The sequence below is a fragment of the Lathyrus oleraceus genome, chromosome 1 (assembly GCF_024323335.1).
Source record: "Lathyrus oleraceus cultivar Zhongwan6 chromosome 1, CAAS_Psat_ZW6_1.0, whole genome shotgun sequence".
Lineage (NCBI taxonomy): Eukaryota > Viridiplantae > Streptophyta > Magnoliopsida > Fabales > Fabaceae > Lathyrus > Lathyrus oleraceus.
The window spans coordinates 402,321,390-402,337,471 of record NC_066579.1 but is presented as its reverse complement, the minus strand read 5'-3'; the positions used below and the strand labels follow the sequence as shown (position 1 = coordinate 402,337,471).

The window sequence follows — 16,082 nt, the reverse complement described above, 5'->3', positions numbered from 1 at the left end:
TTCTCTGACAAAACAAGTATTAACTCAAAATGAAAATTCTTCTTGAACATTATTCTAAATCTCACTGAGTTGGTTTTGAAGCAATAAAGACACTCATAACAAGTAACATATTTTATTTGACTTAATCGGACGTGAAAACGTCAATGAGAACTACATGACCCTCACAAGTATCACGATAACGTGTTGGTTGACTAAAATAATTTCATTTTCCAATTCACCCTTACAGACCTCTAACTTTTTGGATGTGAAGTGACATGAGGTTTAAGGTTATGTTCACGACCTCAAACAAAAACAAGCCTACGTCTCAAACATGAACTCCACGACTTGTTAGTTCAGTCCAACAAACAATGTAGATTTGGATAAATATTTCTAAAGCATCTCAACCTCAAGGATAAATAGAAAACCATAACAGTCACTCTTTCACTATCATGGTATGTATCCCTCAGAGGTATAAAATTTGAATTGGCTACCTTCTCATCTTATAAATCGACATACAAAGAACAATTATTTTACGTCCCTTTTAATCTAAATCTTAATTTCACTAAACATGCACGTCTACCATTGAACGAGGTCTCTCTATTTTGAATAAGAATTTTTTTTTATATATGTCTCATACATAACATGTCTCTCGAATTAAAATCATATCTTATAGTATAGCTCGAGCAAGAAACCAACGTGATATAATAATAAAAAATTATTATATATTTACCGCTGTAAACTATAATTTTTAATATAACATAATAAAATATTTTTGTTTGCATGATTAAAATATATATATTTTTGTTTGCGAATCCATTATCTTTTCTTGACTGCAGTGGTAAAATAGTTTCTATTATGAACATTTTGAAAAATATTATAAGAATTTTAAAAATACACAACTTATTAACAAAATCTCCCAAAATAGTTTATAATAAATAGTCAGGTGTTTAGTTTTTAATATATGACATGTTTTTCTTTACATTGCATGTTTAATGTTAAGGTATTGATAAAAAAATTAAATATAATAAATAATTACATTTAATTTTAATGTATCTTATTTTTTATTTATATAGAGAGAAGTTTTAATAAAAATCAATTCAATTTGTGAAGACAACTACTATTTTTTTCATGAAAGTAAAATTAAAATTAAAAGATATTTTTAAGGAGCTATTTTCTTTGTGGAGGGTTAGAGTCTATATAGTCATGTATATATAACTTTCATTTCAGGTCCTTATGAAATACATGATATGATTATATATTATGGTGTTTATATCCGACTCATTTATCATATATATGTTTTCATTTTATCCTAAACCACTGTGTAACCCTGAACAACTTGTTATTAATATTTTAGAATTACCTATCCATTACTCTAGATAAGTTATTATAACAAATTCAAATTAACTAATTTAGATGCATGCGATGAGCCTAATTTTGTTATTCACTAGCTGTCTGTACACTTTTGTGCAGTATTCATTTTTGTCATTCATTATTTTCATTACTAAAATTAGAAATTAATAATTGTATTTGAATAAATAAAGTTAAATGTTTGAAGATTTCTACGACATTGAACTCTTATTTGGTGAGTTTTTATTCACTTCATGTGTGTCTTTTGGTTGTGACCAACTCATGTAACATATTTTTGTGTGAAGAAAAATCTAATTTAGAATATTGATTAGATAGTTCAACACTATTTTTGGGAACAACCAAACTACATTTTCCTATATATTTCATTTTCTCAGTTATAGTATTTCGATAACCAAGACGGGAGAATCATACATGTTTACAATGGGTTCATTATCCTGTTATAACATTATCTTAATGAGTATAATTATGTTGCACTCATGTTTTGCCATAGAGGTTTCTTATGATTCAAAAGCTCTCATTATCAATGGAGAAAGACGTCTTATTTTTTCAGGTGCAATCCATTATCCAAGAAGCACCGTGGAGATGTGGCCTGACCTTATTCAAAAGGCCAAAGATGGTGGCCTTGATGCCATTGAAACTTATATATTTTGGGATCGTCACGAACCTGTTCAACGTGAATATAATTTCTCAGGAAATTTGGATTTTGTCAAATTTTTCAAGCTTATCCAAGAAGCTGGACTATATGCCATTATGAGGATTGGTCCTTATGCATGTGCGGAATGGAACTACGGAGGGATCCCAGTGTGGCTTCACAATATTCCTGGGATTGAGTTAAGGACAGATAATATGGTTTACAAGAACGAAATGCAAATTTTTACGACAAAGATCGTGAATGTGGCAAAAGAAGCAAATTTATTTGCATCACAAGGAGGTCCCATTCTTCTAGCTCAAATTGAGAATGAATATGGAGATATCATGTGGAATTACAAAGATGCAGGGAAGACATACGTTAAATGGTGTGCTCAGATGGCTCTAGCACAAAACATTGGGGTTCCATGGATCATGTGTCAGCAACCTGATGCTCCTCAACCTATCATCAATACTTGCAATGGATACTATTGTCATAATTTTAAACCCAATAACCCAAAAAGTCCTAAAATGTTCACTGAAAATTGGATTGGTTGGTTCCAAAAATGGGGTGAAAAGGTTCCCCATAGAAGTGCTGAAGATTCAGCTTTCTCAGTTGCACGCTTTTTCCAAAATGGAGGTGTCTTAAACAACTACTACATGTACCATGGAGGAACCAACTTTGGCCGCACAGCAGGTGGACCATATATCACAACATCTTATGACTATGATGCACCAATTGACGAGTATGGGAATTTGAATCAACCAAAATGGGGACATCTTAAGCAACTTCATGCAGCAATTAAATTGGGTGAAAATGTTCTTACAAATTATACATCAATAAATGATAAGGATCTGGGAAATGGAATCACACTTACAACATACTCTAATTCCAATGGCGCAAGATTTTGTTTCCTGAGCAATAATGACACTAGCAAAGATGCAAATGTTGACTTACAAAATGATGGTAAATACTTTATTCCTGCCTGGTCCGTCACCATTCTTAATGGATGCAACAAAGAAATTTTCAATACAGCAAAGGTTAACAGTCAAACCTCAATAATGGTGAAAAGGAGTGGTGATAATAGTTCTAATGGACTCACATGGAAATGGAAAATGGAGCCAAAGAAAGACACCTTGAATGGAAAGGGAAATATTAAAGCACACGAGCTTTTGGAGCAGAAGGAACTAACCTTGGATGCTAGTGACTATTTATGGTACATGACTAGTGTTGACATCAATGACACTTCAATTTGGAGTAATGCGACTCTCAGTGTGAATACTATGGGCCATACACTTCATGGTTATGTTAATAGGAAGTATATAGGATACCAATTTAGCCAATGGGGAAATAAATTCACTTATGAAACGAAAGTTTCTTTGAAGAATGGAACAAACATTATAACTTTGCTTAGTGCCACCGTCGGGCTTGCAAATTATGGTGCATGGTTTGACGAGATAAAAACGGGCATTTCAGGTGGCACTGTTCAATTGATTGGAAAAAATAATGTTACTATGGATTTGTCAACTAACCTTTGGTCTTATAAGGTTGGTTTGAATGGTGAGAGGAAACGTTTATATGATTTGCAATCACATGTCGGTGTGTCATGGAACACTAATTCACCTAATATTCCTATTGGGAAACCTATGACTTGGTATAAGTCAGAGTTTAAAGCTCCAGTTGGAACAAACCCTATTGTGGTGGACTTCCAAGGCCTAGGTAAAGGACATGCTTGGGTGAATGGACATAGCATTGGTCGTTATTGGCCTTCTTGGATTACAACTACAAATGGATGCAGTGACACGTGCGATTATCGTGGAAAATATGTAAAGGAAAAGTGCAACACCAATTGTGGAGGTCCATCACAAAGGTGGTATCATGTACCAAGGTCATTCTTGAATGATAACATGAACACATTGGTTTTATTTGAAGAAATAGGTGGTAATCCTCAAAGTGTTCAGTTCCAAACGGTGACAATAGGAACTATTTGTGCTAATGTATATGAAGGCTCACAACTAGAACTATCATGCCAAAATGGACAAGTAATTTCACAAATCCAGTTTGCTAGCTTTGGAAATCCACAAGGTCAATGTGGTTCTTTTAAGAAAGGCTCTTGGGAAGCTACAGATAGTCAATCTGTTGTGGAAGCTGCATGCATAGGAAAAACTAATTGTGGATTTATAGTCACAAAAGAAATGTTTAGTGTTCCATTTGGCGTAACAAATAGTACAGCTAGATTAGCCGTGCAGGTGACATGTTAAGTCATCATTTTCTACAAATTAATGTGAAAAATAAACGTTGAATTATCAAAATTGAAATAATACATTAAGTTTTTCTCATTAAATAATATCATAAGTTAAACTTGTTTTTCTTTATTTTCAACTTTAATGTAAGTTGTGGTAAAAATAAAAGTTTTTTGAGCAACCGCCCGATCTCTTTCAACCTTTCTACCATGAAACGTTGTATCATTCTTAGAGAGAAATATAAATCATATATTCTCAAATTAGATCTTATATTTCGGTCACATTAGAGTTCGTTTGGATCTTGGTTGAAATTTTTTGAAATTGCAGTGCAATGTTACAAAAACACATATTGTTGCTTCAAAACATCATGTTAAAAGTTTTTTATTTCTTTCTAATAAAAAACTTGCACCACACATTTTATTTTAATTTTTCAAATAAATCAAATTTTATGCGTCTTTTATTTCTTTTTCTTAGTTTGTGTGTAAGTATGTTTTGTTACTCTTATATGTGCATTTTTGTACTAATGTTTTTTTATAGAACAAATTAGATATATTTATTTGGACAACTAGTTTTTTTGAAACAGTTTTTCACAAGATTGAAGAATATGAATACAAGGATAAACATTATGATTGACTAGAGATATAGTAAATTCCAATTATATATATAACATTGGTAAACTTTCCATAGTAAAGAGTTGTATCTTTATATGAATATTCAATTGTTCAAATATAAAGTGCTTACTTCAATCTCGTTAAAAAAAATATCTCAAAAAACCAAATGAAAAGCTCGTTAATTAGGAAAAATATTCAACTAGAATTTCATACAAAGAAAGAACCATTTCTTTGTAAAAAAAACTATATGTGATATCATATACATCCTACAATGTTAATTATTCTAAAAAACAACATTAGAAACATTCGAATTCGAAATCTTACATTCTCTGACAAAACAAGTATTAACTCAAAATGAAAATTCTTCTTGAACATTATTCTAAATCTCACTGAGTTGGTTTTGAAGCAATAAAGACACTCATAACAAGTAACATATTTTATTTGACTTAATCGGACGTGAAAACGTCAATGAGAACTACATGACCCTCACAAGTATCACGATAACGTGTTGGTTGACTAAAATAATTTCATTTTCCAATTCACCCTTACAGACCTCTAACTTTTTGGATGTGAAGTGACATGAGGTTTAAGGTTATGTTCACGACCTCAAACAAAAACAAGCCTACGTCTCAAACATGAACTCCACGACTTGTTAGTTCAGTCCAACAAACAATGTAGATTTGGATAAATATTTCTAAAGCATCTCAACCTCAAGGATAAATAGAAAACCATAACAGTCACTCTTTCACTATCATGGTATGTATCCCTCAGAGGTATAAAATTTGAATTGGCTACCTTCTCATCTTATAAATCGACATACAAAGAACAATTATTTTACGTCCCTTTTAATCTAAATCTTAATTTCACTAAACATGCACGTCTACCATTGAACGAGGTCTCTCTATTTGAATAAGATTTTTTTTTATATATGTCTCATACATAACATGTCTCTCGAATTAAAATCATATCTTATAGTATAGCTCGAGCAAGAAACCAACGTGATATAATAATAAAAAATTATTATATATTTACCGCTGTAAACTATAATTTTTAATATAACATAATAAAATATTTTTGTTTGCATGATTAAAATATATATATTTTTGTTTGCGAATCCATTATCTTTTCTTGACTGCAGTGGTAAAATAGTTTCTATTATGAACATTTTGAAAAATATTATAAGAATTTTAAAAATACACAACTTATTAACAAAATCTCCCAAAATAGTTTATAATAAATAGTCAGGTGTTTAGTTTTTAATATATGACATGTTTTTCTTTACATTGCATGTTTAATGTTAAGGTATTGATAAAAAAAATTAAATATAATAAATAATTACATTTAATTTTAATGTATCTTATTTTTTATTTATATAGAGAGAAGTTTTAATAAAAATCAATTCAATTTGTGAAGACAACTACTATTTTTTTCATGAAAGTAAAATTAAAATTAAAAGATATTTTTAAGGAGCTATTTTCTTTGTGGAGGGTTAGAGTCTATATAGTCATGTATATATAACTTTCATTTCAGGTCCTTATGAAATACATGATATGATTATATATTATGGTGTTTATATCCGACTCATTTATCATATATATGTTTTCATTTTATCCTAAACCACTGTGTAACCCTGAACAACTTGTTATTAATATTTTAGAATTACCTATCCATTACTCTAGATAAGTTATTATAACAAATTCAAATTAACTAATTTAGATGCATGCGATGAGCCTAATTTTGTTATTCACTAGCTGTCTGTACACTTTTGTGCAGTATTCATTTTTGTCATTCATTATTTTCATTACTAAAATTAGAAATTAATAATTGTATTTGAATAAATAAAGTTAAATGTTTGAAGATTTCTACGACATTGAACTCTTATTTGGTGAGTTTTTATTCACTTCATGTGTGTCTTTTGGTTGTGACCAACTCATGTAACATATTTTTGTGTGAAGAAAAATCTAATTTAGAATATTGATTAGATAGTTCAACACTATTTTTGGGAACAACCAAACTACATTTTCCTATATATTTCATTTTCTCAGTTATAGTATTTCGATAACCAAGACGGGAGAATCATACATGTTTACAATGGGTTCATTATCCTGTTATAACATTATCTTAATGAGTATAATTATGTTGCACTCATGTTTTGCCATAGAGGTTTCTTATGATTCAAAAGCTCTCATTATCAATGGAGAAAGACGTCTTATTTTTTCAGGTGCAATCCATTATCCAAGAAGCACCGTGGAGATGTGGCCTGACCTTATTCAAAAGGCCAAAGATGGTGGCCTTGATGCCATTGAAACTTATATATTTTGGGATCGTCACGAACCTGTTCAACGTGAATATAATTTCTCAGGAAATTTGGATTTTGTCAAATTTTTCAAGCTTATCCAAGAAGCTGGACTATATGCCATTATGAGGATTGGTCCTTATGCATGTGCGGAATGGAACTACGGAGGGATCCCAGTGTGGCTTCACAATATTCCTGGGATTGAGTTAAGGACAGATAATATGGTTTACAAGAACGAAATGCAAATTTTTACGACAAAGATCGTGAATGTGGCAAAAGAAGCAAATTTATTTGCATCACAAGGAGGTCCCATTCTTCTAGCTCAAATTGAGAATGAATATGGAGATATCATGTGGAATTACAAAGATGCAGGGAAGACATACGTTAAATGGTGTGCTCAGATGGCTCTAGCACAAAACATTGGGGTTCCATGGATCATGTGTCAGCAACCTGATGCTCCTCAACCTATCATCAATACTTGCAATGGATACTATTGTCATAATTTTAAACCCAATAACCCAAAAAGTCCTAAAATGTTCACTGAAAATTGGATTGGTTGGTTCCAAAAATGGGGTGAAAAGGTTCCCCATAGAAGTGCTGAAGATTCAGCTTTCTCAGTTGCACGCTTTTTCCAAAATGGAGGTGTCTTAAACAACTACTACATGTACCATGGAGGAACCAACTTTGGCCGCACAGCAGGTGGACCATATATCACAACATCTTATGACTATGATGCACCAATTGACGAGTATGGGAATTTGAATCAACCAAAATGGGGACATCTTAAGCAACTTCATGCAGCAATTAAATTGGGTGAAAATGTTCTTACAAATTATACATCAATAAATGATAAGGATCTGGGAAATGGAATCACACTTACAACATACTCTAATTCCAATGGCGCAAGATTTTGTTTCCTGAGCAATAATGACACTAGCAAAGATGCAAATGTTGACTTACAAAATGATGGTAAATACTTTATTCCTGCCTGGTCCGTCACCATTCTTAATGGATGCAACAAAGAAATTTTCAATACAGCAAAGGTTAACAGTCAAACCTCAATAATGGTGAAAAGGAGTGGTGATAATAGTTCTAATGGACTCACATGGAAATGGAAAATGGAGCCAAAGAAAGACACCTTGAATGGAAAGGGAAATATTAAAGCACACGAGCTTTTGGAGCAGAAGGAACTAACCTTGGATGCTAGTGACTATTTATGGTACATGACTAGTGTTGACATCAATGACACTTCAATTTGGAGTAATGCGACTCTCAGTGTGAATACTATGGGCCATACACTTCATGGTTATGTTAATAGGAAGTATATAGGATACCAATTTAGCCAATGGGGAAATAAATTCACTTATGAAACGAAAGTTTCTTTGAAGAATGGAACAAACATTATAACTTTGCTTAGTGCCACCGTCGGGCTTGCAAATTATGGTGCATGGTTTGACGAGATAAAAACGGGCATTTCAGGTGGCACTGTTCAATTGATTGGAAAAAATAATGTTACTATGGATTTGTCAACTAACCTTTGGTCTTATAAGGTTGGTTTGAATGGTGAGAGGAAACGTTTATATGATTTGCAATCACATGCCGGTGTGTCATGGAACACTAATTCACCTAATATTCCTATTGGGAAACCTATGACTTGGTATAAGTCAGAGTTTAAAGCTCCAGTTGGAACAAACCCTATTGTGGTGGACTTCCAAGGCCTTGGTAAAGGACATGCTTGGGTGAATGGACATAGCATTGGTCGTTATTGGCCTTCTTGGATTACAACTACAAATGGATGCAGTGACACGTGCGATTATCGTGGAAAATATGTAAAGGAAAAGTGCAACACCAATTGTGGAGGTCCATCACAAAGGTGGTATCATGTACCAAGGTCATTCTTGAATGATAACATGAACACATTGGTTTTATTTGAAGAAATAGGTGGTAATCCTCAAAGTGTTCAGTTCCAAACGGTGACAATAGGAACTATTTGTGCTAATGTATATGAAGGCTCACAACTAGAACTATCATGCCAAAATGGACAAGTAATTTCACAAATCCAGTTTGCTAGCTTTGGAAATCCACAAGGTCAATGTGGTTCTTTTAAGAAAGGCTCTTGGGAAGCTACAGATAGTCAATCTGTTGTGGAAGCTGCATGCATAGGAAAAACTAATTGTGGATTTATAGTCACAAAAGAAATGTTTAGTGTTCCATTTGGCGTAACAAATAGTACAGCTAGATTAGCCGTGCAGATGACATGTTAAGTCATCATTTTCTACAAATTAATGTGAAAAATAAACGTTGAATCATCAAAATTGAAATAATACATTAAGTTTTTCTCATTAAATAATATCATAAGTTAAACTTGTTTTTCTTTATTTTTAACTTTAATGTAAGTTGTGGTAAAAATAAAAGTTTTTTGAGCAACCGCCCGATCTCTTTCGACCTTTCTACCATGAAACATTGTATCATTCTTAGAGAGAAATATAAATCATATATTCTCAAATTAGATGTTATATTTCACCCACATTAGAGTTCGTTTGGATCTTGGTTGAAATTTTTTGAAATTGCAGTGCAATGTTACAAAAACACATGTTGTTGCTTCAAAACATCATGTTAAAAGTTTTTTATTTCTTTCTAATAAAAAACTTGCACCACACATTTTATTTTAATTTTTCAAATAAATCAAATTTTATGCGTCTTTTATTTCTTTTTCTTAGTTTGTGTGTAAGTATGTTTTGTTACTCTTATATGTGCATTTTTGTACTAATGTTTTTTTATAGAACAAATTAGATATATTTATTTGGACAACTAGTTTTTTTGAAATAATACATTTAGTTTTTCTCATTAAAAAATATCATAATTTAAACTTGTTTTTCTTTATTTTCAACTTTAATGTAAGTTGTGGTAAAAATAAAAGTTTTTTGAGCAACCGCCCGATCTCTTTCAACCTTTCTACCATGAAACATTGTATCATTCTTAGAGAGAAATATAAATCTTATATTCTCAAATTAGATGTTATATTTCACCCACATTAGAGTTCGTTTGGATCTTGGTTGAAATTTTTTGAAATTGCAGTGCAATGTTACAAAAACACATATTGTTGCTTCAAAACATCATGTTAAAAGTTTTTTATTTCTTTCTAATAAAAAACTTGCACCACACATTTTATTTTAATTTTTCAAATAAATCAAATTTTATGCGTCTTTTATTTCTTTTTCTTAGTTTGTGTGTAAGTATGTTTTGTTACTCTTATATGTGCATTTTTGTACTAATGTTTTTTTATAGAACAAATTAGATATATTTATTTGGACAACTAGTTTTTTTGAAACAGTTTTTCACAAGATTAAAGAATATGAATACAAGGATAAACATTATGATTGACTAGAGATATAGTAAATTCCAATTTTATATATATATATATATATATATATATATATATAATATATATATATATATATATATATATATATATATATATATATAACATTGGTAAACTTTCCATAGTAAAGAGTTGTATCTTTATATGAATATTCAATTGTTCAAATATAAAGTGCTTACTTCAATCTCGTTAAAAAAAATATCTCAAAAAACCAAATGAATAGCTTGTTAATTAGGAAAAATATTCAACTAGAATTTCATACAAAGAAAGAACCATTTTTTTTAAAAATAATTTATTATTATAATATTTCATTATATTTATTTAAAATTATTCCATTCAAATATATATATATATATATATATATATATATATATATATATATATATATATATATATATATATATATATATATATATATATATATATATATATTGTTTTGATTAATAAAAGGAGAGAGAAAATTATTTAAAAAAAATTGAAATTTTATTGTACATGGTATAGATGTAGAAATATGATGTAAAGATATCAATTCTCTTTTCTTTAAAGTTGGCAAGAGACTGCCTTATAAGTACATAAATTAAAGAGTGGGATTACAATGATGGCAGAAAGGTAAGGACTCTCAATTTTTGCATGTCAAAATAATTTTTTAACTAATTTTTTAAAATAGGTTTTGTGATCTATTTCAATTATTTATAGAATTAAATTGAAAAACTAACTCTATAAAAAGATTTTACATCGTCTCGTCTGTTAATCATAAATGTTGGATTATAGAATAAATTTGATTTTTATTTTAACCACCTATAAAATAATGAATAAAGATGATAATGATGAATTGAACTTATAAAACTTTTTATATTAACAATACATAATAATTAATCTCTTATTTACTTAATTATTAGCTTTGGAAATCCATAAGGTCAATGTGATTCTTTTAAGAAAGGCATAGGAAAAACTAATTGGATTTATAGTCATAAAAGAAATGTTTAGTGTTCCATTTGGCGTAACAAATAGTACAGCTAGATTAACCGTGCAGGTGACATATTAAGTCATCATTTTCTACAAATTAATGTGAAAAATAAACGTTGAATTATCAAAATTGAAATAATACATTAAGTTTTTCTCATTAAACAATGTTCTAAAGAAAATAAACAACTTTCACATATGATTGAAATATTTGTTAATGTAGTAATAAAGTAGAAATGAAAAACAATGATGTAATTTAATTGCTTATAGCATACCTGATAGAATTTTCAACAAGTATCAGTGTAAAAAAAGAGAAAAAAACACAAAGTAAAATCACAATAGAGCACATGAAAGTGAAATTGGTTGATAATTGTTGAGGGTTGACATGTTTATTTCTTTCCATCATACTCCCCTTGTGGTTACTTTATCAACTAGATTTGAGTTGTGAGGTGGAGTTCTTCTTTGAACCACGTAACTTAAAACTTCCCTTTTCTTGTAAGTGGTTCACATAAATGGAAGGTAAGTGAAATCACAACACATCCTCGCATAACTTCTAATTTTTTTCAATGATAAATATGAAGTTCAGCATGGAGCGTATATTTGTTTTTACTGCTTTTGTGCCAGTCTTCCAAGACTTACGTCGATGTGTTATAATATTGCAAGCTAAACTGATCATACCTTGGAGATATTATCACAAGTAATGAACCACAACCAATATCATAGGATCAACCACCCCAGTATGCGAAGAAGCGTCAGCTTATATTGTCTCCTCTGGATAAGTTCATAAACGCCACTCAACACGCTCTTCCGCTCCCCTTCTCCAAGCCAAAGACCTATGTAAATAACCCAAAACGATGAAGAAGAGTAATCTGGAGAGCAACCCCAAATCTTCTAATGCAATCCTGCTTCACATGTGATAGCAAATACTTGGAGAAAACTATTTCGAGTCGGTGAAATGCCCAGTATAACATGTCTAATTATAACGTCCTATCTGAGAGCATCCGCTAATCACTATTAGGTATGATCGGACAACTCTCTGCAACGCACGCCGAATCTAAAGAGGATGGTTTTAAGCACCTACCATATATAAGCCTTGCCATACATCATTTCATGTATGATCTCATTTTCACTCTTGTATATTACATATCTTCGACTTTAGTAACTTGGACGTTGGAGTGTTAATCTTGTAGGTCAATCCGATCCACCGCACCAAAGATTCGTGCCACCGCACCAGTTACAAATATTTTGAATCATCCCAAATCTCTTTAGCTATATCATATTTTGCTAGTTGGACACATGTTGACTGAGAAACAAAATTATTGATCCTAGTAAGTTTCTTCGAATTACTAACATCTCATGTTTCCAACTCTTTTGCATATGATGCATAATAGTTTTTATTCGCGAGCTTAAAAGTAGTTCCATCAACATAACTCCACATTCTCTTCCCATTTAAATTTTTTTTCATTATAATACTCGAATAATCATAATTTTGTCCATTGAAATGAACAATTCTAAAAATTAAGTTTGATTTGACAAAAATAAGAGAAAGATAATTTAAAATATTATTGATTATCTATACGTATCAAAATTGAAATTTTGTACTTCGAACGAAAAGATGTCATGTACAATATTGTAACAATGTGTATGACAAGATTAATGCAGTAATATATAAATGAAGACTATAAGTAAAAGGACACAAGGAAATGTCAACTCTATTAAGTGTAAAGTCACCTACGTCTAGAGGGTCTTAATAGTAAAAAATACAAATTAGTCTTAGTTAAACCCTACTAGTTCAAAGTCTATTTTCCTAGTACTACATGTGAACTCCTATTCAGAACTCCCCCTGATTATGAGACCCAGGTGACTTACTCAAGTGTTTAGACAGTTAACATATCTTATGAATGATGGAACAAATTACAACTCAAAAATACTATATTCCTCAATATAGGAATATGACTAGCGAATAGAGTTTAACAACACAAAACTAAAACCAAAACAAAAGGCTCAAAACATCTAAACACACCTTGCTTGTTTCTCAAAGTCTAAGTCTTTACAATAAAGAGTTCCTCCTTAAATAGCAACAGAGTCCAACTGTAAAGCCCATTAGGATTTATATCTTTTTGTGCATATGAAGCAATTGATCGATAAATTAGCAAGTGTACTACTCTTCCAATATAGTAATAATGAGAAATGCCAAGTATCGATCTCAAGGCATGTTTGACAATACAGAGTTTGTGTTTTAATTTAGTTAAACAAAAGACTTTGGGGTTTTAATTGGTGCTTTTGGTAAAGAAAATTTAATTAACAAATAACACTAACATAGCAGTTGAACGGATGAAAGCAATATAAGTAAGCATGCTAGGAAAGATGTATGATATGCTCCGTTAACTATTCTAACATGACCTTGCAACAACTTTTTTTAAAATATTGAATACCGATTCTTAAGGGTGTTTACTCCAAAGTATTTAATGAGAAAACCTTTAAACATTCAAATCAACTCCTATATCCATAGTGAATTATAGATGAATGTAAGCATTAATCTATCAAGAACAATCCGGTTTCTATAAGGTATCCCTAGTCGTAGGTGATATCTACTACAAAATACTTTCAATTGAGCGTTAACATTGACAATCCTGCCTACCAATTAACCGTAAATTAACTTAATTTTTTTAAAGAGAAAACATTAAGAACATATTGAACGTCAATCAAATATAATATAAATTTTTGTTATCACAAGGTTCAAATCAAAATCATCAATAAATCTAAATCAGAGATACCCCGTAGCATTAGGGGGTTTAGCTACTCATAATAAATAAATAAAAACATCATAACAAGTGTAAATGTTATAGATAATGAGACGAAAATAGGTCTTCATTCACTTAGGGTTCATGAAAATTTTGATTCACCATGAAAATCTGAATTTTCCAGCCTTCAAAACATGTTTCTACAGTAAAAAAAAAAGTCCAACCCTTGGAAATTTGTGTTCTCTGGCTAAATAGGTCAATTTTGGGATTTTTTAGATTTTGGGTCATGTCATACGCGCATTGCCTTCCCTGATACACGTATGGGCTCTCTTTTCACTACATCATACGCGTGTAGCCCAAGGTATAACGTATGGCATGCTTGGACCCATACGTGTAAGGGCTTGGCCTGGTCCTAGTGGCGTGAGCTGGGGGCCCATACACGTATGAACTACCTCATACGCGTATGGGCAGTGGGCTTGTTTATCCTTTTGTCTACTTTTACGTGTGCGGAGATGGGTGAGGTTGAGTGGCCATACGTGTATGAGTTCACTCATACACGTATGTGCAATATGTGTGCATTTCCTCCTTTTTCCTCCTACTCATTCATTTTAGCCTGAATTTTGCTCTGATCAATTTTCCTTTGTCTCTTCAGACCTGTAAACATATGAAACACCACCTCAAGCATGCAAAATTAATCAGAAACAATCAAACTACCACAGACAAAGACATGACAGAAATTTACTTAAAACAAAACTAAACTACAACCTAACTAACAATAATTTATATTATTTTTAACATTCAAATGATGATAATTTTAACACAAATGGTTACTTATCACAACCCTAAACTTAACTTGTTTCTTGCCCTCAAGTAACTTTTAGCACATAAAATCATGTCGCCCTTAATTAAACAGAACAAAAGTTATAAAACCATACCTCTGATATCTTTCATGGTTCTCCTTTGTTACAACCTTCCGTTTGGCCTGATCACCGAGGTCGAATGATCCGCCACACCTACACTTGATGTTATTGCTTCTCCTGTCAGCTTCATTCACACTTTCACCAAATCTCTTTGGTGTTTATGTATTTACGCTCAATATTCACAGTACACAATATCATACCATAAGCTTGAATAAACTCTCTTTTAATTACTAGATGCACAATACACACACATTTTGAGGTCTTTCCTGGTTGTAACGGGACCTAGGTTAAAGTGGGAGAATTATATGGATAAGTAGGCTGATGGTTCAGAGTTCATGCGATCATTCTCATCACGATGTTCATTCTTAGGGTCAGCCCAATCAAATTGGAGGCCTAGTTTTAGTTTAAAAATGGACCAAAATTTTAAGAAAAAATACTATTATAAAATTAAAAATGACACATAAAAAAATAATTATATATTAATAAAAATAAAATTTAATTATAACTATTTTGACTTTGATCAATCTCATTTATTTTAATGTATTAAGTATTTATTATAGCATTTTTAAATTTATTTGATTTTTTTAAAATTTATTAATAATAATGTAAAAAAAATTGGACTTTTCAAATTTTTTGGGCCTTCCAAAATTTGAGGCCCTGTGTTGTAGAGCCTGCTGCTCCTGCAGAGGGTCGGGCCTATTTATTCTAAAGTATCATTGCTGAAATTTTTTTGGTATTTTCTTTTTAGGGCTAACCATCATGGACTACTCAGCTTTTGGATTTCTCTTTGATTCTTGGTATCCAACCGAGTTCGCCTTCTGGTGACTGCTTTTATTTAATTTTTTTCCAAGTAAGTTGATTTTTCAACTTTTTTTAGGTGCACTATCCTTTATCAATGATGTACAACTTTTCCAAACTTAAAGGATGTTATTCCAACAACAATCCCAA

General features: G+C 31.2%; 2 protein-coding genes across 2 annotated transcripts; both read left to right on the top strand.

Annotated features, from left to right (window-relative positions):
* The first annotated feature begins 1,767 nt into the window (after nt 1–1,767).
* On the top strand, nt 1,768–4,236 carry LOC127115813 (beta-galactosidase-like). The gene has a single exon (XM_051047257.1). It carries the CDS (start codon nt 1,768–1,770, stop codon nt 4,234–4,236), a length of 2,469 nt encoding a protein of 822 aa, XP_050903214.1.
* Nucleotides 4,237–6,920: 2,684 nt separating this feature from the next.
* On the top strand, nt 6,921–9,389 carry LOC127111173 (beta-galactosidase-like). The gene has a single exon (XM_051046175.1). The coding sequence runs from the start codon at nt 6,921–6,923 to the stop codon at nt 9,387–9,389; it is 2,469 nt and encodes an 822-aa protein (XP_050902132.1).
* Nucleotides 9,390–16,082: the final 6,693 nt, after the last annotated feature.